The 23,078-nt window shown below is 32.6% G+C and overlaps 1 protein-coding gene across 3 annotated transcripts; it reads right to left on the bottom strand.

Annotated features, from left to right (window-relative positions):
• Window positions 1–169: 169 nt before the first annotated feature.
• On the bottom strand, window positions 170–22,900 carry LOC106057278 (glycerol-3-phosphate dehydrogenase, mitochondrial-like). 3 transcript variants are annotated; one of them, XM_056014473.1, is made up of 16 exons: window positions 22,745–22,900; window positions 19,301–19,440; window positions 19,046–19,205; window positions 18,447–18,571; window positions 18,195–18,292; window positions 16,645–16,808; window positions 15,424–15,582; window positions 14,704–14,934; window positions 14,508–14,615; window positions 14,267–14,401; window positions 13,559–13,737; window positions 12,000–12,131; window positions 9,981–10,139; window positions 7,499–7,687; window positions 6,673–6,771; window positions 170–6,247 (listed from the first exon to the last, which is right to left on the bottom strand). In XM_056014473.1, the coding sequence occupies exons 2-16, from the start codon at window positions 19,415–19,417 to the stop codon at window positions 6,131–6,133; spliced, it is 2,172 nt and encodes a 723-aa protein (XP_055870448.1). In that variant the 5' UTR covers window positions 19,418–19,440; window positions 22,745–22,900; the 3' UTR covers window positions 170–6,130. The 3 variants fall into 3 exon arrangements, with proteins under 3 accessions (XP_055870448.1, XP_055870449.1, XP_055870450.1); XM_056014474.1 differs by having other exon boundaries at window positions 5,397–6,247; window positions 22,736–22,879; XM_056014475.1 differs by lacking the exons at window positions 170–6,247; window positions 6,673–6,771 and adding an exon at window positions 9,015–9,235 and having other exon boundaries at window positions 7,548–7,687.
• Between the last annotated feature and the right edge of the window lie 178 nt (window positions 22,901–23,078).

Raw genomic sequence — 23,078 nt, 5'->3', positions numbered from 1 at the left:
AAAAATGGCTGACATGTAAAAGTCTTTTTTTTTTTAAAAAAAAAAGGCTACTGACTACTAGACATAAAGGATCATACAGAGATTTGGGAACTTTAATGTCTACCTGTGATAAAAGTAGCTGTCAAAAAAAAAAAAAAAATATATATATATATATATAGACACACAAACATTGTACAGTATCTTTTGATTTATTGTGACTTCCAAAACATACCAAACCAATCACATGATATGCTTCAAAGAACATTTGTACTAAGGCATAATTGAGAACCACAGACATTCAGAAACATTTGTAATATATATATTTTAATTGTAGCCTCACACAAGCCTAGCAGACACAAGTGACATCTTTGTGCTTGGGTTACAAAACTATTTTTCTTGTTAGACTAAAAAAAAAATAAATAAAACATTGCATTGATATAGCTCACACTAGCAAACAGTCCTCTTCAGTCACTAGTGTTACAGAAACCTATACAAGCATGTACTTTAGACAAAATTATTACTGTCGCCAACAAAAATTAACACAGAACCAATACTCCTCAAACACAAAATATTTAAGTCTATATAAATAAATTCAAGATCTCTACAGCAATAAAAATATTCTAAAAGGCTCTATGTACAATTTTAATTAGAAATGAAGAAAATTTTTCCCTGAAACATCAGGACAGTAAACAAAAAAAAAAAGCGGTTACAATTTTTATAATTTTATGATCCATTTCCAGCTCTTCAAGAAATCAAATATTGTCAAAGAGAAAAAGGCAAGAAAACAATACGGAGAAATGGGAGAGTGATAGAATGGAACAATAAGAAAAATGTTAGGATAAGGAAAACTGTTGAGAATGACACATGTGGCAATGTTAACAAAACTATATGGAAAATCACTGCTGCCAACTAAATACTAACTACATCCTACAAGCAGAAGAGCTTATAAATTAAGTGCAGTGATAAAAAGTGGATAAATTATGGTATGCTTTTTAAAATACTTAGCTATCAATGCTTTTTCTGTACACTGAATAGAACAGAAATTCCATAAAAGGAATGGAAAATATTCACCCATAATATTCAAAACATTATTACACCTAACAAACTGGTAGGTCCACCTATTTTATGTTTATTTGTTTTAGTGTATGTGTAAAAAAGGTCAGAGGCATGGCACAACATATGAGATATCTAAAATATTTTATGTACAGAGTTCAACAAACATATTTGGTCTGCTTCAAGATTACCTGACAAATCTGATTTGTATTCCAACATAAACTCTTACAAGAAATGGGCTTTTTTTTCCTGTATACAGCCAATAAACTAGTATCTCCATTTACAAACTACACTATCATCTATGAGTACCGTATTTTCATGCATATAAACTGTGGATTTAACAAGTTTTAAAAACGAATGGAAGCTGTAAAGGGTAACAAAGGTGCAAGGTTTCAAAATTTATTTTCTTCATAAACATAGTGTCACGGATGAATGTGTGTATGTATGTATAATCTATTTTTACAATCTGCGCGAATGACCGGAAGTGTGTTGTGAGAGAGAGACCAGCGTGTGTGATATGCAGTAAAGCTGATTAAAGTTTATGTGTTTGATCTAGTGGTTTAATTGTTTTATTTCGTTAACTAGAACTGAACCAGGGACACCTAGACGTATCGAGACCTAAGGTAGATTCTAACGAGTTATAATTATAAATATAATAGGAAAGCTGTGACATATTTGGAGGCTTGTTTATCTAGTTACTTGACTTAGTCTTCGAAGACAATAGGCAGAAAGAGGCAGAAGAAAGAGCTAAAGAAAGAAAGGCGGTGGAAAGAGCTTAAGAAAGAGAGGCGGTGGAGAGAGCTAAAGAGGCAGAAGCAAGAGCTAAAGAGAAAAAAGCTGATGTAGAAATACACAAATTGAGAGTCAGAGTTGGAGCTGAGAGAAACGAAAGGAGAACTCAAAGAGCATATAAAACCTGTATGGAAACCAAAGTAGCCACCTTTCAATGAGAACGTGGATCAAATGGATGCATATTTGGCGAGATTTGAAGTGCATGCTCAAGCTACAGAAATACCTAAAACTCAGTGGGGAAGTCATCTTTATACATTGTTACAGGGAAAGGCACTGCAAGCTTGTATCAACTTTTCTAAGAAAGATTTAGAGGAATATGACAAGGTGAAGGAAAATTATGGACATACCAGTGGGACTTTGTAGCTCCTATAGTTCACTGTGTGATTGTGAAATTTACATTGAAAAGCTTTATGAACATTTCATTATAAACCTCAAGAAAACAAATAGTGCCCATGCTGCAGAGAATCTTTAATATACCAGTAATCAATTGTGAGAAGTAAGCAAGTAAGTAAACTAATTTACTAATTTGATGATACCAGTAATGTCAAAATGTGCACATAAAATTTTATTTTTACTTATTTTGTAATATTTGTGTGGGTTATACGCACATGCAGGGTATATGCATGAGAATACGGTATATGGTCCCTTCAGAGATCATTGTTGCCAAATTTCCTGAGAAAATTTTACCATACTATTTTTTAGATATTCATTTTTTGTGTTTCTTATCTTCAAATATTATTTTGCACACATTACAAAAAAAAATAATAAGTCACCTTATCTTATCTTATATAATACAGACGTTACTTCAAAAAAGAAGATGATTACGTCCTACGCGTCATGCATTTAGTCATGCATATTAACCAATGACTTAAATTCTGCCAAGTCACTGGTTTTCCTGGCTAGCTCAGGCAACCCATTCCATGCTCTAATAGTACTAGGGAAGAAGGAGTATTTGTACAAATTTGTCCTAGCATAGGTAACATGATCAAGTACTAAGTGTATGATGTCCAAAAGTAAAAAGGGTTTTGAATTTCTAAGCCAGGAGTCTCAGAGCAGTGGAAAACTATTTGGAAATTTTAGTTCATGTGATTTTTGTCAGTAAAGACTTGAATGTTCAACAATGAAACAAAAGGGACTGCTTACACATTATGGAAGGAGGGGCCAATCTGGCGCTTAGTAGACAATATGTAAACTATGGAGAAAGCTAGTGCTGAAAATTTTAGACTTGCTCAAACTTATGGAAAGAGTTTAAGTTTCTATCACTAAATTGTAAAAATGTTGGTCAAATGTCTGACATTTTCGTATGTTCCTTCAGAGAGGAAGATAATTTACTTCCTTGTCCAAACCTCCCACATGATGATGGCAGCAGGCAGGGTATGAGTGCTGGACCATTAAAACAGCCAAACAGCATACCACATGAACAGCCAGCCAACCACAATAGACAATACATATTTGTCCTGAAGGTAACAACAGTTTATATACTATTAGCATATATTTTGAAAAATATCAACAGAAAAAAAAACCCACAGCAACATAGATTAAGTATTTGAAAAGACATTACACAAATATTGCAACAGTGAGTATAACAGAACAAAGGAACTGGTGTCAAAGCAATGGCCTCAAGTGTGGCATAGACAGAGTGTAGCACACAACACAGGAGTATGCAGTACAAGGGCACACTTAATTTACATATTGTTTATTATTTACACATTTCTTTTTGCATGAGGGACATATAAAACATTAACAAACTTGGATCAAGTCCATGTTTTATATAGAGAGAGAGTTCTGTATATGTATCTACAATTATAGACATTCTAAATCTAAGTCAAATTTGATTCAAGACTGTATGTAACATGATTGACAAGATGTTTTAACTAATGAAGAACATAGAGATTAAACTAAAACTACAGTAGGTTTTGTTTTAGTCACATTTTTATCTGTTGGTCAATGGCTGGCCCAAAAAAAAAAGAGGAATGGAGGAACCGGTCAATATATTATTAGTGGTGCCCCAACATATTAAGCTAAAATACTCTAGCTCATTATAATAAATGAGTCATTGCATAATAGAAGTTGGTAACTAGTGAAAAGCTATGAAAAGTAGACAAACAAAAAAGATGACTATTAGCACAGTATCATACACATCTTTTTTTTTGGGGGGGGGGGGGGGGGTGTGTGTGGAAGGAGGTATGAGAGAACAAAGTTGTACAAAATCTTTTCTTTTCTATTTATACTTCAATACTTTAAATTCAGCTTTAATTCTCCCCCCCCCCTTTCCCCCCAGAATATAAAAAAAAAAAACAGAAGCTAATTTGTGCATATAAAACTAACATAAATAAATAGGTTTCATTCAATTTAATTACTAATGTTAAAAATACTAAGCAGGAATGTCCAAATAAAATTTCCAAGGATCTTCACTTTTCAGCCAGACATGAAAACATTCCTAAAAAAAGTGTTTACTTACAATCACTAGAGGACAAGTTCATTGAAATTTATTGGTCCACAGGACAGATGTCTTTGTGGTAAACATGGATGTGTGGAGTGATCAGAGCTACTACCTATCACAATTAATTTTTACTTAGACGCTGAGACATATTCAAGTCTGTTCAAAGTCACAAACCTGAGATTAGAGCAAGTAAGAAAAAGGAGGTTGGTTGGTGTACTAGCCACATGACACGCTTGTTAACCTTCAGCCATAGAAACAGATGAGCTTAACATTTGCCCCTGTAAATCACTTAGTCTGAAAGGGTATTTTACAATTTTACTACTTTATTCCTCACATTGCCACATGAGAAATCTTGCTTGTCAGAGTGATTTATATTCACAACTACTAGTTCAATTTGTTTTTTCCTATAGATAGATCTAGTCAAAAACAAAAATGGTTGATTTAAACAATGAAAGATTCAATGCAGGTATAAAAATAAAAAACAAAATGAAATTAAAAAAATAAATTTTGACAATTAATACTACTGGAATGTATACCCTGTGATGTTATTAGAGTTATTTAGAATATCAGCATCATGCATAGCATAAAGGATTTTATTACAATGATTTAATTTATTTATAATTTATTTCAGAGCACAAAAGCTAAATTTGTATTTCTTTACCTTACTTAATTTTAAAACATAGTGGAGAAAACAAAAGATGTTGCTTACAAAAAATATTTGTAAATTTAGAAAATATATCCATTAAATGATGCAATACATCATTAAAACAGAAATTGAAATTAATGATATAGAAAATGTAAATAGATACTCAAGTTTAATGTAATTTACAAGAAAATCTCATCACATGGTATTTAACCAAAGAACAAAATAAAACAAGTATAAGACAAAAAAATAAAACCAACCTAAATAAAACAAAGGGAAAGAATAAATAAAAAAGCTCCAAGAACTACAACTCATTGGTGTCTCGCACTGAATGAGATTCTGAGTCTTCACTCATTAAAATAACATAGAAAAGTCAAAGACAATCATAACAAAATAAATATATTATGAAATCATATGAAGAATAGAATTTGATGGCAGTAATTCAACTCAAAATAAAACTTAAATAGCAGTGTACCAACACTTGAGGGTAGTATACTCAATTTAATATCTTTGAAGTATACAATATGTATATCTATATTTATATGAAATTTAAATCTAGTAACCCATAGATGTTATATCAATACATAAATAAATATATATAAATATCTATAGCAAGTAAACATTCATATCAAAAACATTGTTAGACTTTTGCTTATTGTCCCCCCTTGGCCAAGTAATATATGAATACATGACCAGATAACATTCATAAATCTATTAATGTGATATCAAAAAAGCTACAACAATTACCTTCCAAGTGAAGAGAAACAAAATCTCCAGAAGGTACATTAGGATTGTGGAGAAGAGCAAGCTACATTGCAGGAACATGTGGGATAGCACTTCAACAGATGAATTCATGGAGTTTCAGACATTACATATAGCAAACTTGATTAGACAATATACACACTTTTTAAACTCACGAAACAAACAAATAGTCTAAAGCTACAAATACTACACTTTCGGTTATATATATACTCAAGTAAATAGTAACCCTTTTCACAAACAAAGATCAGCTACCAAGCATATGATAGAATTACTAAACATAAGTTCAAATAAATTAATGGTAATGCCAATTCCAGCATCTATATGAATACAAAAAGGGACAAAATAATATCAAGAAACAGAAGAGAGAATAGATCTACTAAGTTGACTTGTAGAGTCTCACAGGAGTGGGCATGGTCGGAAAGGAGTGTCTTCTAAAGGCTTTCAAGATGGAATGGTTCCTAGACACCACCGCCACTTCTTTCCACAGAAATCTTCTTGGTCTTTCTTTCATTGTCTTCCAAGGCTTTAGCAAACCTGGAGTTGACAACAGTTCCATGTTCTATTGCACTCATTAACTGGGGAATAGAATAGAATATTAAAATACATTGCTAGTTTGATTTTTTAAAACATCTTACTCTATTCACTTCGTTCACATAGAAGTTTAGTTCATGTCTGACTTCAAATATACTGATAGGCATTTAGAGTAGCTACGCATCATAATTGACAGACAATGAATGTCACATTTAGTGACATCACAGATAGTGGGGTTTGGCTTTCGTTAATATTATTTAGTTGGTATTACGACTTCAAGGTGATAACATCAATTACTGACTCTACCGTGGTCTTTATAACCAACAACCATCTACAACTACAAAACAAACCTAATACAATACCCACAACTCTTAGCATGTTAAACTGAAAGAACTTCCCAGATTATACATTTCAATGATGATCCATTAGTACTTTGTCAAGCAGCAAGTAACTGTAAGGAAATAATTACCTGAAGAAACTCGCCAATATCTACTTGAGCATTCCTGTTGAGATCTACTTCAGTCAGTATATCATGGAGCTGCTCTTCTTGAATCTTCTCTCCAATATTCTGGACAGGATGGAGCAATTCAGAGTTAATACACACACACACACACAAATACATGTCTAAACTCAGTCATATGAAAACCTAAACCAGAAATGCTTCATATCAATAATCTTGATAAGCAACTAGTCTTTGTCAGTATGTCATCACTGGACTACATTTACATGTCACTACGGTCACAATAGTCTTCACAAATGCAATTATCACACTGGTCAGTGCCACATAAACAGTCTCTACATAGTATTGCTTGATGTAAATGGAAAATGGTTTGAGTGTTGAGACGCCATGACTAGGCCTCCCAAAGGTGAAGGCTGCCAAGGCCTGAACATGCTATTAAAGCACAGTGGAGAAATGGGCATAACTCACTGTGCCCCCACTGTGGAAAAGAAGAGGAAAATGTGCTTGTTATTTTATTTTTGTTTCCTGTCCCAGGCTTAGTGAATTCCTTTTGAACACGCCTGGGAAGCTACATGCTCTTGACCTGTAAATGCATTGCATTGCGTACAAGTCAAAGGGTTTTGTCCAGGACTTTTACAAGAAAGGATTTAGGCTTCCCAAGCATGATGATGAAAATTGCTATTTGTTTCATTAACAAGTAATTACTATTTACTTTATAAAAACTTAGTACTAATGGTAAAACTATGAAGATTGCTATTTGTTTCACTAACAATTAATTACTATTTATTTTTTATAAACTTAGTACTAATGGTAAAACTGTGTGCATGCAGCATACCTTAAAGTACCTCCTGAGATCATTGATAGATATATAACCTTTGTTCTCTACATCTAAAGACTTGAACCTCCTGACATAATTGTTAATCTCATCTTTGGTAAAGTTTAATGGCACATCTTTCTCTGTAGCTTTTTTGATATCAAGACCCATCTCTGTCCTTAAGTAACGCTCTGCATGAGCCAGCTCAGACTGGTACAAGAGATACAAAAATAAATGATCAATAGCTTTGCTGACACTAACATATCAAGTATATATTTTAACAGTAGCTTGTTTTAGAGTGTTTTAACTTTGCAAATGTGTATATTTCATAACAAAAATGTCCAAATAGAGCAAGTTATGTTAAATTATGACAAGATATGTTTACTAAAAAAAAATCATTTAGTTTATAATAAAGATTTATAAAAAAAATAATAATAGTTGATTATTTGGAGCTGTTGATTTATTCTTTCATTGTTTAAAACAATACACAGGAAAGACAAACTAGTGTGTCATTGTACAAATTCACAAAACTTTGAACTAACACAAATGAACTGAACAGTAAATAAATGCATTTTAGATTTTTAACGTAAAAAATGTCTACAAAACAAGTTCTTCACTTGCTTAGACTCTCATCATGACTGGCATTAACAAGAAAAATGGACAATGAGACACTAGCATACTTGGTTGGGAATACTAAAAAGTAAAGAGCACATAATTTCTCAAATGCATAATCCTGGCAGATTCTATTTATTTTCTGTCAGTTTTTTTCTTTAATCATTCACGATTTCTGTGTTAAGTACCCCCAGTTTACTGACATCTGTTGGAGAAAGTAAGAACAGTGATCTGATGTGATGATCACATGATACCCTTTGAAATGGAGTGCATGTTTCTGATGTAACCCCCAGGGTTAAAATTAAGGCAGATAATTTGTTGGTATAGGCTGAATAGATTCTGATGTAACCAAAGAGTTGCAGTGGAGATGATAAATAGGGGAGTGACAGACGTGTAGACTAAAGTGAGTTTCAAGTCTTCAAGAGATTTACTTTTTCATTAGTGTTTCTACAGACATCTACATTGAAGTCAAAAGCTGTATTTAGGGTCTATCAAAGTTATGTTCATTTTTGTTTAAAAAGAAGTTTGTTCATATTTTATTCAAGTTATGCATTAAGAAAATAATACGCCCATAATGGTTAAGTTGGACTAAATATATGGAGCTACAGACCAACGAACATACATTAACACCTTCATTAGCTATTGACCACACAAAGAAAAGACAAAACATCCTAACCGCAAGTAAGATTACATTTCAATAGTAAGCAGTAGAGAAACTTTAATGACTAACTCAAATTAGACTATTTTGAAAGGATTTCATTTAGTTTAATAAAAGACACTTATCTAAAAGAAAAAAAATTTATGCCAATTAAGTTTAAAAGAGTTCATTCAATGGAAAAAAAAATGAATGCCAACTTAACAATAAACGTATCAGAATGAACAACAAAAATATAAAACAAAACAAATGGGTTGTCCAAAACTTTACCACTATTGTTTAATAAAAGGAAGCTTGCAAGGCTTCTGAGTACGACTGTCATTGTCCCCACACTGTGATTTGAATTGACAGGGCTTGTTACACCTTGCATCACAAGTGTTAGGGCAATTGTCATCACACGACAAGCCAGGGCAAGTAGGGCAACGGTAATTATTTAAAATTGATTTGCCCATTTGACTACACAGAAAGGCTTCTGCTTCACTTAACTCACACTGAAACACCAGATTGCAAATATTTAACCACCAGCATGCCTCATTGCAAACACTGCTCTCAGTGAGATCAAAATAAAGAGACTATTCTTAAACTTTGAAAAAATACAAGTCATCCTGACACAAAAACAATTAATGCATTTTTATGCAGTTTAATTGTAGATAATGAATAAAAAATGTAAACAATGCAATTTATTCTAAAAATAATTCTAAAACAAAAATGAAAGTTCTTGTGTATTCCATTTTAACTCGAGAAAAAACATAACATTTAAAAAACACTTAGTACTTGTAATACAACACAAGAGGCAACAGAAAATTTTAAAATATAGTAGGAAGTATTACAATTATTGCATTGTTGAGAAAAATGTATTTTGAGGTCACACTTTAGGCTTCTACCATTTCCATAGTCCTCCCACTACGTCACACTATTTCTTTTGTGCTAGATTGTCTTTTAATCCAACTGAACATATTTGATTAAAATAATTTAATTTCATTCAAAAGTATAACACCTGTAAAAAAAAAAAATACAAAATCTCACACCACACAACTAGGTTATGGCAGACTAAGATTTTGTTGATCATCCCACAGCCCATCCAATTCTACTTGACTTCAATATCTCTATTGGTTGAAATGGCAGTTGAGGACTTTCAATGTTTAGGATTCAGTAAAGAGAGGAAGATCCTACGTATCATTTTGTACACACAAAAGTGAAATTGGCAATAGAACTAATGTCTAGGGGATACATTACCTTCTTTGTTTTTTCATCCCACTTGAGCTCCTCTGCCATGATGTCAATTATTCTGGGAAGAGCTTCTTGGGCAGCATGTACATTGATGAAAGACAGTCTTGTCCGCCGGGCAACAATGTCAATGGCTCGACAGGCATACTCCCTAACAGCATACTTCACCTAAACAATAGCAGACAGTTAAAGGGTTAAAACAAATACCTAGGAGCATTCAAGAAATGTCCAAAATAAAGAAGACCTCTGGCAAGGAGACTTTGTCTTGTATGTTATTTACAACCGTAGAAAGAGGATCATGAGATATGTACACACTGACAGTGGAGGATACTGAGATACATACTCAAGAATCTGGAGGACTGTAACCAATTTCAACATTAGGAATCTCGTGTACATTAAAATAATGAAATGCTCATAGAAATCAAAGAAAGAATATCTACATTGCATAAGGTGCCATGCTGAAAAGTTAGAGAAGCAGAAGAAGTATAAAGATAAACATTAGAAGAACAATAAGAAGAATAAGTATTGTATGCCAGTGAAACCTGGACACATACATACACAGAAAACTTCTCAAAATGTGAGAGAGCAATAGTATTTAAAAAAATATTTTAGACAAATGAATGATATATCCAGACCTGCCTACCAAAAAAAGTCCAAATGCGTAACGCTGATGGTCAAAATGCGTATTTTGGCACCAGAATGCGTAACACTTACGCGATCCACTATTTTGTCATATATATATATATATATTAGATCTAGATGTCATGATTAGATCTATAATCTAAATCTAGATCAATACGACAATAGAGATGATATCTAGACTAGATCTGGATCTATGTCTATATAATGAATATAATCTACTCTAGATCTGGGCTCCAGAGTGTTACCGATGCCGTGGATCCGCTACAAACGTAGGTCTACTCCAAACTTTCGTAGGCCTACTTTAATTCTTGATCTATCCTATCCTATACTAAGACTAAGAATCTAGTCTAGATCTAGACTAGACGGTAGTATAGTTATCGATCTAGATCTAGTAAATCTAAATCATACTACAACTAAATTGGATCTAGATTGTAGAGTAATGTAGAGAATCATGACATAACGTAAGCACATGACTAGCTAGACTCTAGCTAGATCTATTCCTGTATAACATGTTAATAATGTTATCTAGATTCTAGATCTAGACTAGATATCTACAATGTCACTCAATGTGTTTTGAATTGGTAGCACTTCGATATTTTTTTTTCTATACAAATGAATACGGGAATCAGGGATTCAACATAATTAATTTCTACTAATGAACTTACAAAAAAAAAAAAAGTCACGTTGGTGTATCAGATAACTGACGGTATCAACCGGCCACTCCCTCACTCTCGCGTTCTTCATTTCTAGACTAAACCTAATTGCTTTTAAGAACCAATCAACGTATAGATCTGGACACAATGTGTTCCCCCACCTTTTTCTGTTCCCACCCCACCCCCCCAACAGGACGGCTTAGCGTGACCTCCGTGACCGCTCGTAAGCTAGTCAAGAGAGGAAAAAAAAAAAATACGAAATGCGTAACGTGACGGGTTCAATGCGTATTTGCGTACTGACGGTCATTTTTGGGAGATTTTGCGTAACGAATACGCATTTTGCGTAACGGTAGGCAGGTCTGTATATCATTAAATTAGTTGTGAATAGACCATCTTGAAAGAAGTCTCATCTTTACAGGGGTAAGGATTGTATTTTAGCAATAAAGAAGAGATAAATGCTTTACTAGGTAAATGATGTGGAGACAATGAATGCTTAAATCTTGGAAGGAACTAATATTAACTGACAGTTTGGCACTAAACTATATATCAACAGAAAAAAACACTTTTTAAAAACGTTTTTAAAATTTATTAGACTTGACATTGTAATGCTATTGTTCTAAAGGTGTCCTTCAGGACATTACTTAAAAGACAAAAAAAAAACTATAGTTGTGCAGCTCTGCTCTAAATCTACAAAGAAAGTACCAGCAGCTGTTGATATAAATTAAAAACTAACCTCAGCCTCAATGTAAGGATACTCATCATGGATGCGTTTGCCTACCACTGGCCATCTTTTCCCAGTCATGGTTGACAATGAGGCCACTTTGCATGCTTTATCACCATATGTATTGGCCAAGTGTTGGGCTACCTAAAATAAAATCAAAGGAAGAACAATTTGTAATAGTCTAACACTTGAAGAGGCAATGATGCTGTCAGCGTACAGTCTCTCGAACTGCGATGCCGAAATGATGCTATCAGCGTCAGATCAACCTTTCCCTGTTTACTCCCTTTTCTAACTCACGTTTTTAATCACTTGAATGGTTTATGGGAATGCTAGAGCGTTAGTTTTTTCTTTCTAAAACATTGTGGATCTAAGCTGTGTTATTATTCTAAATATTAAGGGACTAGAGACTTTTTCGTTTGTCTGCAGCAAGGCTGACAAGCCTTCTTGTTCTTCATCTGGCTCTAGGCCACCTTACCCTTTCACTGCTAATCAGGCTCTAAGAGTTAATTAGAAAGTTGTCCCGGAAGCCCTGAAAGCAATTTTCAACCTTCAGATTCAAGCGAGTCTAAAAAACACTACTAGATCTTAGTAATCGAAAGGGGGCACACTTTTTTAAAAATGAGACTGTGCCTAAAAGGATCACTATTGATCGAGTTTGACAGTGTCATGCTATTTCTGTAGATATTTGGATATAGTTTACCATTTTTTATAATAATAATTAATAAGAACTGTTGGAATATATTCATTTTTTCTCGCGCAAGTGAATTTTTAAAAGAAATCAAATTTTTTTTTTCCATCTCTGTAATTACCTTATTTTTATTCCAGTGATTATTTACAACAAAGAAATATAAATTATCTTGTAGTACATTCAATTTGCAACAAATTTTATATAACAAGTCAACATTTTAACAAACAGAAAAAAAAACAGATTATAAATCGGCATGTGTTAAAAAATTGTGTGAAATAAAATAATTACGGCAGAATTAAAAAAAAAAATTTTTTTTTAAAGTGTTACTTCAAATACAAAATAAATATTTATATAATCTGATTTTTGAAGACTTTTATAGTTTTGTTGGTTTTGTGTCTTGTGCAAAAAAAGAAAATAAAAATTTATAAATATAAGGTATAAATGTTAGTTTTGTAGGTCAGCGCTACTTTATACAACTAGGAACTACAAATGTATAAATAGAAGGAATAATTTATTGCCATTAAAATTCATTTGAGTGAGAGCTTGAGATGTCCAAATCCTCTCCTTCAAAACCACTGGACCAAAACCATGCTGTTGTTCGTACTGCACAAATAACAACTTAAAGGTCAAGACGCCTGGCTTCCCAGACAGAATTCAGAAGGCTAAGGCAGTCAAGGAATACGAAACAACAGTCTCCTCTTCCTCCCCACACGGGGAAGAAACGAATAAATAGAAAAATCCAAATCAATGCACGTTATATAAAAGAAGGGAAATGTTGAGAATGTGACCAAATTATTTTAATGTTACATTAACATGAGACATTTGTCTTCAGATTTATTACTGAGGAATTACACTTAATGAACTAAATAAAATAATTCCTTACAGCATTTTCTAGTCCATAGTCTTGAACTAAGCGAATGAACAAAGTGGGCGACCATCCATGAGCACCATCTAGCAGCAATCCTTTTGTTCTACACTGTCCTTGTGGAGTTAATTTACACACCTCAATAGCTTTGTCAACAGTTTCTTCTGCCATCCTTCGATATGTTGTCCATTTGCCACCTAAGTGAAAATGAAATGATAGCACTGTTTAGCCTTTTTTTTCTCAATAAACATTCAAAGGGAAGGATGCAAGGGGATGGTAGACATTCAACAATTCATTCTAAGTTTCTTTTTTAACTATGTAAATAACCATTTTAACTTTACTAAGGGTAAGAACTAGCATTACAGTGCTTAGGCAATGTCTCTTTTTTACGGTCCTCTACCAAAATTTTAAATTTTATTTTATTTCAAATAAAAATATGTAATACTTATAGACATAAATTCATAAGTAACTAATCAAACAGCCTTCTTTATAAATACATTTAATTAGCAACAAAACTTTCAGCTCATAAAAAGTTTCCTCCTCAGATAGCACAGCAAAAATTAATAAAGCAAATTATCATTTAAAACATAATATATCAATTTTTGCAACATGATAATATTTTAAGCTGATAACACTGACTATCTGGCCCATTCCCCTCCAATATTTTAAATAAATATAATACATAAAAATATTTAATTTGCATTTGTATCCTAAAACAACTCTTACCTGCAATTGTTATGAGTTTATTTTTGGAAACTTCTATGATATGATTTCTGGCTATAGATTGTGTATCAGATTTATTAGGGTCACTAACAAGAGGTCTGATACCACTCCAAGCAGAGAGAACATCACCACGGCGAACTGCGGAGAATAAAAATGAGAATGATTTAGTGAAGACATAAATACATGCAAAATTGTTAACTCTTATTTTATTAGCTTTAGGGCAATGTAACAAAAGAATAAATACCTTCAACATCAGGACTGATATAGTTTCTGATTTCGTTCAAAATAAACTGTATTTCTTTCTCTGAGGGAGTGGGGTTGTCTGAGATTTCACAAGGATTATCAGTTGTGCCTGTAAAATGACAAGCAGCATAGTGTCACATGTTCTCTTTGAGTCTCTGAAACTCAGGAACTACAATAACACTAGACTCAAATCTTACCTGCCACTGTGACATTTTGCCATGGTAGGAAAAAAATGACCCGACCATCAGAAGTAGAGGGATCCAGTAGTCCCATGGAGGCAGGACTGTAGTAGTCTGGGAGGACAATGTGCACACCAGAACTGGGCTGGCAGATCTTCTTGGTTTTGCTATCTCCCATGCATCGTATACAATCAGTGTAAGGACCAGTGGCATTGATTACACATTTAGCTTTGATACAATATTCTTCACCTGACCAAAACAAAACAAAAATGTTATCAATACATTGTGATTGTTTTCAGAATTATATTATCATTTCTCTAAAGAGGGTTGATAAATCTGGTACTTTTTGTTTTTTTAAGCTACAATCACTAGCATTGCTTAATGGAATAAAATATTTAATTTTAAGAAAGCCCCAAGTGCCAACTATCTCAACTGACTACAATGATGAAATATTCAACAAACTATTTAGATCTAGATATCACAAAGAGTGGCTAGCTTTATATGAGCATTAAAAAATGGATTAAAAAAACAACATTTTCAACAAAACTGTGAAGAAAAAGTCTAATTTGTAAATTAGCATTCTAATTCATTTATGTAATCTAATTGTTTTATTTTTAAAGTACTAATAGAAGTGAAATTTACAAGATCCCTCATCACCATATGTAATTATCTAGTTTCCTGTGTTCCCTATAGATTGTCTAAAAACCAAAACTTTGTTTAAACTTCAACCAGAAGTACCTGTCAGTGTGTTTCGTACACGTGCCCCAGAAATCTTTTCTACTCCATTCTCACATGTTTTGATGAGCTCCTTACATTCAGTATAATTGAGGCAGTAGGCCCCATGTCTAATGGCAGTCAGAGCAAGCGAAATAGCCATTCTGGCATCATCATGCATACCTGTGAAATAAATTTAACTATATTGTTTGAGCCTCTGTTAAGAAAGAAAATTATTTTGCACCCTTGTCCTTTATAAAATATAATTATTTTCAAATCAAAAGCTTCAAACCCAAAAGGTAGCTGCAAAGGTTTCATTGCCATATTGTAAAAATAAATTTTTAAAAAAGTAAAGGCAACCCTTTCATGCAAGCGGGTTGAGGGGCTGAAAGAGAAGGAGGGGGTAAAAGCTCATCAGTTCCTATGGCCAATGGTTAAGTAGTTACCCAACGTATACAAGTTGCACAATGGAAATGGGTAGATCCTGGGATGTCTTTAAAAATTCCAATCTTCACTAGGATTCGAACTCGAGATCTGTCAGCCAAGTGCTTTACAACTCAGCCACCTATACATAGATGTCAAATATAGTAAGGTAGCTCTGATTTAAAACATCTGATTTCAGGCTACAAAAGTTATGGCAACAACGGTTAATGTTTTCCACAAAGAGCAAGCTTCTAAGTACTCTAAGTATTAAAAAAATGACAGAAAGAAATTAAGAAACCTCTATATATCAAAGTAAAATAGTTAAGTATCCCTTTCAGACCCTGTGATCTACAGGGCAGATGATGCCAAGGTACATTTTGTTTCTATGGCCAACAGTTAATGAGGCTGTCATGTGGTTAGCACAACAACCAACCTTCTTTACTTTCCCCAACTAATGTCAGGTAACCCTTTAGAGTTGGGAGGACTCAAGGGTGTCCTAAAAATTCATAAGTTCAAATTGCAGTCTTCATTGAGGCTCAAACCCAAGACACCACAGTTTGCAAGCCAAGTTCTTTAGCCCTCAGACATCACATCCCTATGTAATTAAAGACAAAAATGTTTACTGCTATGCTTTCAACTTAGTAGATGCATTTGCAAGAGGGTGTCTCATTACTTATAAAATTGGTATTTGTAAGAAACTGAAAAAACAAAACAAAAAAATAAGCATTAAACTATTACTGCTTCACAAATTGAAATAAAAGTGAAGACCTCAACCAACAAAATTTGTTAACAACAAGAATAGAATCAAACTTTTCAACATACCATCATAGTACACCAAGGCTGCCTTCAGTTTGTCTCTGTTTAACATGGGGAATTGTTCCAGAGCTTTACTATAACTCAGCAAGAAGCTAGGCTTAAGAAGTTGAAAACCTGCCACAAAATCATAAGCTTTCACACCAGCCCAGTAATAAGGAACTTGCCACCACCTGAACAAAAATATCAGGATGTTTGGAAGTATTAAGAAAAAAAGAAAAATTAGGGCTGAAAAAAGGGGGGAAGAGGTTAAACATTTTATTGTGTAATAAAAAAATAAAAGCCATTTAGTCAAACCACAAAGTGAATTGGGTTTCTGGTGCCTAGGTATTGACAAGCATGTGTGTTTACAAAGTAAATAAAATGTTATCTGAAATCAAGTTTAGCTTAATCTGCTTTTACAGAAAAAAAAAAGATTAACTCTGAGCCAATTGGTCAGCCCAAACCAAACATTATTAGCCATATTACAAGTAATTATAGCTAGTACTACAAGAAACCTGGTGATGTTATTTAGTTTTAAAGTTACTCAAATCTTTTAAATCATACTCATCCTTATTTTATCTTATCTTATATATTACAGATGTTACTTCAAAAAAGACATGAGAATGCAAACTTCTGATCTATTAAATCAAGCTGTTATTAATAACAGTACCTTTGAAATATAAGCTTTGTACTAGATCTTATAAAATAAGCCTTTGATTCTGACAAAGTTAACTTGGCTATTCCTCTCTGACTATTCTGCAGGCACTACATACTAGATATATTTTCTTTCCATTACATTTATATCCTTTATTGGGTTACAGTGCCATTTATGTTTGAAGCAATTCATTAGTGTAGTGGATGAAGTTGGACAAACATTTTTTTTTATCTTCTTTAATCTTTCCAGAATGACTAAAAAAAAAACATTAAAAATACTTTAAAAAACAAACAAAACCAAAGCTTATATGAAGTGATATTGTATCGATTAGATGGGATCAGTTGAGCATTTAAATTTGTAATGGAATTAGACCAACAACAATAAATCTGTGTGATTTAATGCTTTCTCAATACGCTATAATACTATCACTTATCTGGACCAATTGGGAAATCAGGGAAGAAAGGGATATCTGGGAGAATTTTACTATAATTGCTTTTTAAAAGCATTCATAAAACTAAAAAGGGGAGTGACCTGAATTCAAACTCATGGCTTAAGCAAGCCTCCTGAAGTCAACATTCTAACCACTCTGCTATTGAAGAGCATAAGAATACAGAGGATTGTACCTATTATTTGTTCCAAACTTATTTCAAATGGTGACCTAAAAGGGGACGTCTAAATCAGATTTTGCCACCTAGTTCAGTCAAGTACAATTTCTTTCCTTTGTTCAAGATACCAAACAAAATAATTAATTACCAATAGTTAATTAACTAATTGGTTCATTTTTTTCCATGGATTCTTGTGTTGTCAGGTAAAAGAAATGTGTACAAACTTTTTACCAGACAGTCAGAGTTGATATAAGCTTATTAATGAAGTTGAAATGAAATATAAAAGAAAACAAAAACATTTATTAAAATCTGCTTACTTGTATACTGGTAACATGATGGGCAAAGGGTAAGCTAAGTGTGGTGCTATATCTAAAAGATTGGCACGTTCTGCTAGAGCTTCCTTGACCATTTTGTACTGTAAATAAAAAGTCTTTTGTTATAATATATTTGCACAATTAACTACCAAGTTTAAAAAATAAAAATGACATTAACATACCCGTATTCAAAATAATAATCCTGTTATCTTCAATCAATACAATTTTTGTTTTAAATGTGTAAGTTATTATCACCTGTTCATAATCCAAATTGAAAACAGCTTTCTGTAAGTACCTTACACCACCATGGATAAGTTTAGTGCTGCGACTGCTGGTCCCAGAGGAGAAGTCAAATTTCTCCACCAAACCTGTCTTGAGTCCTAATTTTAACACAATATTTTTATTACATTACTATAGGAAAATTATTTATTAGATAATAATAATGATAATAAGGTTAACAATTTTTCACAAAAGTTGAAACAATACACCTAATGCAATTAAAGCTTGACTATTATCATCACAAAAAAATACAGAAGTAAAAAATACAAAAATGAGTTAGAATAAGTTGGAAAAATGTAAAGTTCAATTGACTAGATTCAAAAGTAAGTTGAATATAAGGTTAATGGTTCCTTAAAAAAATCTTAAGTATTTAATTTTAAAGTTGTTTTCTTTTAAACATCTTTACAAAAACATTTTTTTAATCCATTTAAAGAAACTCTGCATTCACATTATTTAACATTTTAAAAAATTGCATAATAGTGTATTAATTTGCCATTAATTTGTGTGCTATTGCAAATGTTATCATGTCTCATCTATTAATGTTTAATAAACTTAAAGAATAATCTAAAATGAACCTCGTGTTGCTGCATCCAATGCGACACCCAGGCCAGTGGCTCCACCACCAATGATCAAGACATCCATTTCTTGGCATCTTATACCCTTTATGAGCTCATCACGGGTTGGCAAAGGAGCATTCATACGCTGTATTTCATCATGCTCTATAAGAATAGGACTCTGGAAGCATTTTTTATAAAAGCATGTTAAAATAATTTTCAGTAACACAAAATAGTTTAAATTATTACATAACCAAAAAGAAAAATCTAAATCACCTTTCTATACCGGCAAGCTATAGAAGGGTATATAACAGTTGCTGTGTAGAAGCTTCCTACACCAAATAGTGAGACATACACCAGGCGCTTGGCATATTTTAAAGCTCTAGTACTCATGATGAATAGTGGTGTTTGAGCTTCTGGGAAAAAAAATTTTTTTTAATTAATTTAAATTTCTTTTGCTGAGAAAGATTTTATTTCAAATCAATGTACTCACAGACATTTAATGTAAATGATCATTTTACTTATTATATAATCAATGCACCTCATTCACCAAAATGAACAGTTAAGTGATATCCATTGATAAAAACAATGAACAATGTGATAATCATTGTTGATGCAAATAAGGTCGTAAGTTGTATAGAAGAGATAGGGAAGCATGTGGCTCAATGTTGTTTGTTTATGATAGGTGAATGAGGTCCATTGTTAGAGGAGTTAATACAAAGTCAGTGTTTTATGATGCGTCTAATAATATACATTTTTATTTGTATAATTAGGCGCAAATAATAAAAACAAAATTTAGTAACCAACTCACTGTTCACTCTTTACATATATATTATTTTTATTTTGTCAGTCATAAATCTAGAGAGGCTCTTTATTTAGAATAACCCATCTTCACAAACCCCATTATATTATATTAAAAATATTGTGTGTGTGTGAGAGGGGCATTATAGTGCAGGGAGATGGAAGGCTACAGCGGATGGGCCTAAGAAGTGTTTTTGTGCATTCTCTATAATATGGGGTTGCTGGTCCTTTGTTATAGATGAAAGAGGAAAAAAAAGGACATTCTTGTAGAATTTGAGGGCTAGAAAATTGTGCTAGGGTGGGGAAAGCATTGTAATGCGGGCCTGTTCTATTGATGGATTTAAGAGTGTTCCTGGCAAAATAAACATGTATATATACCAACCATTGCATAGCACAGATATCAGCTAATTCAATTTATATATAAAATATTTTCCCTGTGTTGTGTGTGTAGTCTCTAAGACCAATGCAACATTAATTTAGTCAAGTAAAGGTTTTATTAAGCTTTAATTGAAAAAATGATCTAGATCTAGCACCATAAACACAAAGTACACAAGGTATGAAGTAATTGGTGAAAACACAAAATAATTAAGTCAAAGATAAGACATTAAAAAAAAAAGGGGTGGGTGAATTAATACTTGAATTCACTGGAAAAATGTCTTTAAGGGAAGCATTATAATTTGGATTAGAATTCAACGGAGTGATACTAAAATTCCCTGGCCAAAATTATGTTCATGTGAGGCTTGTGGGAGAGAATTATGTGGGTTGTTCCATTTCAAGATTAAAAATAAGGGCTCAAAATACAAAAAAAAAAAAACAATAACCCTATCAAATATTTCAATGTAAGGTATATATGATACTAGAATTCTCGTGCCAAAAGAATGTGTGGGGGAGCGTTATAATGCATGTTGTTCCTTTAGAAGTGCAAAAAGAAATTGGAAAAAGAGGGTTGGGGGTCAAAATAATGTAAAGTATTTATAAAGCATAGTTCTGTCAACTTTTCCAATGCAGTAAATCACAACATGGCAAGTACCAGGAATAGCTATAGATCTAGAATATTTTTCTAGAATAATCTACTATCTAGATCTAGTGACTCTATATATTATAATCTAGCTGATAAGCAGCATAAGCCAGATTCAGAGATTGATTTCTAGCAGCTAGTCTAGATAATTCTACATCCACCAGTGTCTAGATTACTCTAGATGATAATACAAGAAGACAATATCATCAATTATTGAATATGAATAATAGATTAGATCTAAATTCTAAATATTCAGATTTAGGAGTTTATTCATACTATAAGACAACAAGAGTATAGACTAGTATTCATAGTCATAGTTATAATTCTAAGACTTGTCGACAAGAGAAATTGTTTCAATGTTTGAATCAGTTCAAAAATGGGACCAATACACAAGCAAAGCAGCAATTGTGCCAATCAGCCCAAATGGCAATAGACCTCAATAGTGAATCTTGAAACTAATGTCAATGTCAGTAAAAGTAAGCAGTAATGTCACTAACTCTAACGACTAATGAAACTTTCAAAGGATAACCGCTTCGCGACTACTAGAATTGACTAGATTTTAGATCTAGATTCTCGACTAAGATAGACAATATCAATCAGTTATTGAATATGAATAATAGATTAGATCTAAATTCTAAATATTCAGATTTAGGAGTTTATTCATACTATAAGACAACAAGAGTATAGACTAGTATTCATAGTCATAGTTATAATTCTAAGACTTGTCGACAAGAGAAATTGTTTCAATGTTTGAATCAGTTCAAAAATGGGACCAATACACAAGCAAAGCAGCAATTGTGCCAATCAGCCCAAATGGCAATAGACCTCAATAGTGAATCTTGAAACTAATGTCAATGTCAGTAAAAGTAAGCAGTAATGTCACTAACTCTAACGACTAATGAAACTTTCAAAGGATAACCGCTTCGCGATTAGACTACTAGAATTGACTAGATTTTAGATCTAGATTCTCGACTAAGATAGACAATATCATCAATTATTGAATATGAATAATAGATTAGATCTAAATTCTAAATATTCAGATTTAGGAGTTTATTCATACTATAAGACAACAAGAGTATAGACTAGTATTCATAGTCATAGTTATAATTCTAAGACTTGTCGACAAGAGAAATTGTTTCAATGTTTGAATCAGTTCAAAAATGGGACCAATACACAAGCAAAGCAGCAATTGTGCCAATCAGCCCAAATGGCAATAGACCTCAATAGTGAATCTTGAAACTAATGTCAATGTCAGTAAAAGTAAGCAGTAATGTCACTAACTCTAACGACTAATGAAACTTTCAAAGGATAACCGCTTCGCGATTAGACTACTAGAATTGACTAGATTTTAGATCTAGATTCTCGACTAAGATAGACAATATCATCAATTATTGAATATGAATAATAGATTAGATCTAAATTCTAAATATTCAGATTTAGGAGTTTATTCATACTATAAGACAACAAGAGTATAGACTAGTATTCATAGTCATAGTTATAATTCTAAGACTTGTCGACAAGAGAAATTGTTTCAATGTTTGAATCAGTTCAAAAATGGGACCAATACACAAGCAAAGCAGCAATTGTGCCAATCAGCCCAAATGGCAATAGACCTCAATAGTGAATCTTGAAACTAATGTCAATGTCAGTAAAAGTAAGCAGTAATGTCACTAACTCTAACGACTAATGAAACTTTCAAAGGATAACCGCTTCGCGATTAGACTACTAGAATTGACTAGATTTTAGATCTAGATTCTCGACTAAGATAAAATTACACTAGACTCTAGATCTATATAATTTGGATCGATTTCAAACAAATGTGATAAAATCAAAACAACTATAACAGTATTGAAACTAGTCTAGATATAGATCTAATAATTATATCAATCTACATCAAATACTTTTTTAGACGAAGGGCTCATGAACGTTGTTGCTGGGGTACAGATGACAACTCCGGAAGTGTTTGAAATGACTTGTAACGTCCTTCAATTTAGACATGGTGACACCAAAATCAATAATAGTATCGATTTAAATTAAACCTTTTCTTTTTACTTTTATCACATTAAATTATAACCAGTTAATTCAAGAACAATAATAATACAATATCTTTAAGTGTCTGATTTTTTTTATGATTTCCAAAATATTGTATTTGTTGGGTAACGTTATCGTAATTATAGTATCGATTCTATTTTAAAATGTAGTCAATATAACAGTAAAAAATCGTTTAAATGTAAA

The sequence above is a fragment of the Biomphalaria glabrata genome, chromosome 16, assembly GCF_947242115.1.
Source record: "Biomphalaria glabrata chromosome 16, xgBioGlab47.1, whole genome shotgun sequence".
Lineage (NCBI taxonomy): Eukaryota > Metazoa > Mollusca > Gastropoda > Planorbidae > Biomphalaria > Biomphalaria glabrata.
The sequence above is the reverse complement of the archived record's forward strand: the minus strand, read 5'-3'. Positions and strand labels throughout refer to the sequence as shown.

What these genes read in the sequence shown, in the direction of transcription:
- LOC106057278 (XM_056014473.1), bottom strand. Translation starts at nt 19,417, where the DNA reads ATGAGTACTAGAGCTTTAAAATATGCCAAGCGCCTGGTGTATGTCTCA. An exon ending in TAGCTTGCCGGTATAGAAAG is followed by an intron (nt 19,206 to 19,300) that starts GTGATTTAGATT and finishes AAATGCTTCCAG; the next exon opens with AGTCCTATTCTTATAGAGCA. An exon ending in AGCCTTGGTGTACTATGATG is followed by an intron (nt 15,583 to 16,644) that starts GTATGTTGAAAA and finishes TTTATTTCACAG; the next exon opens with GTATGCATGATGATGCCAGA.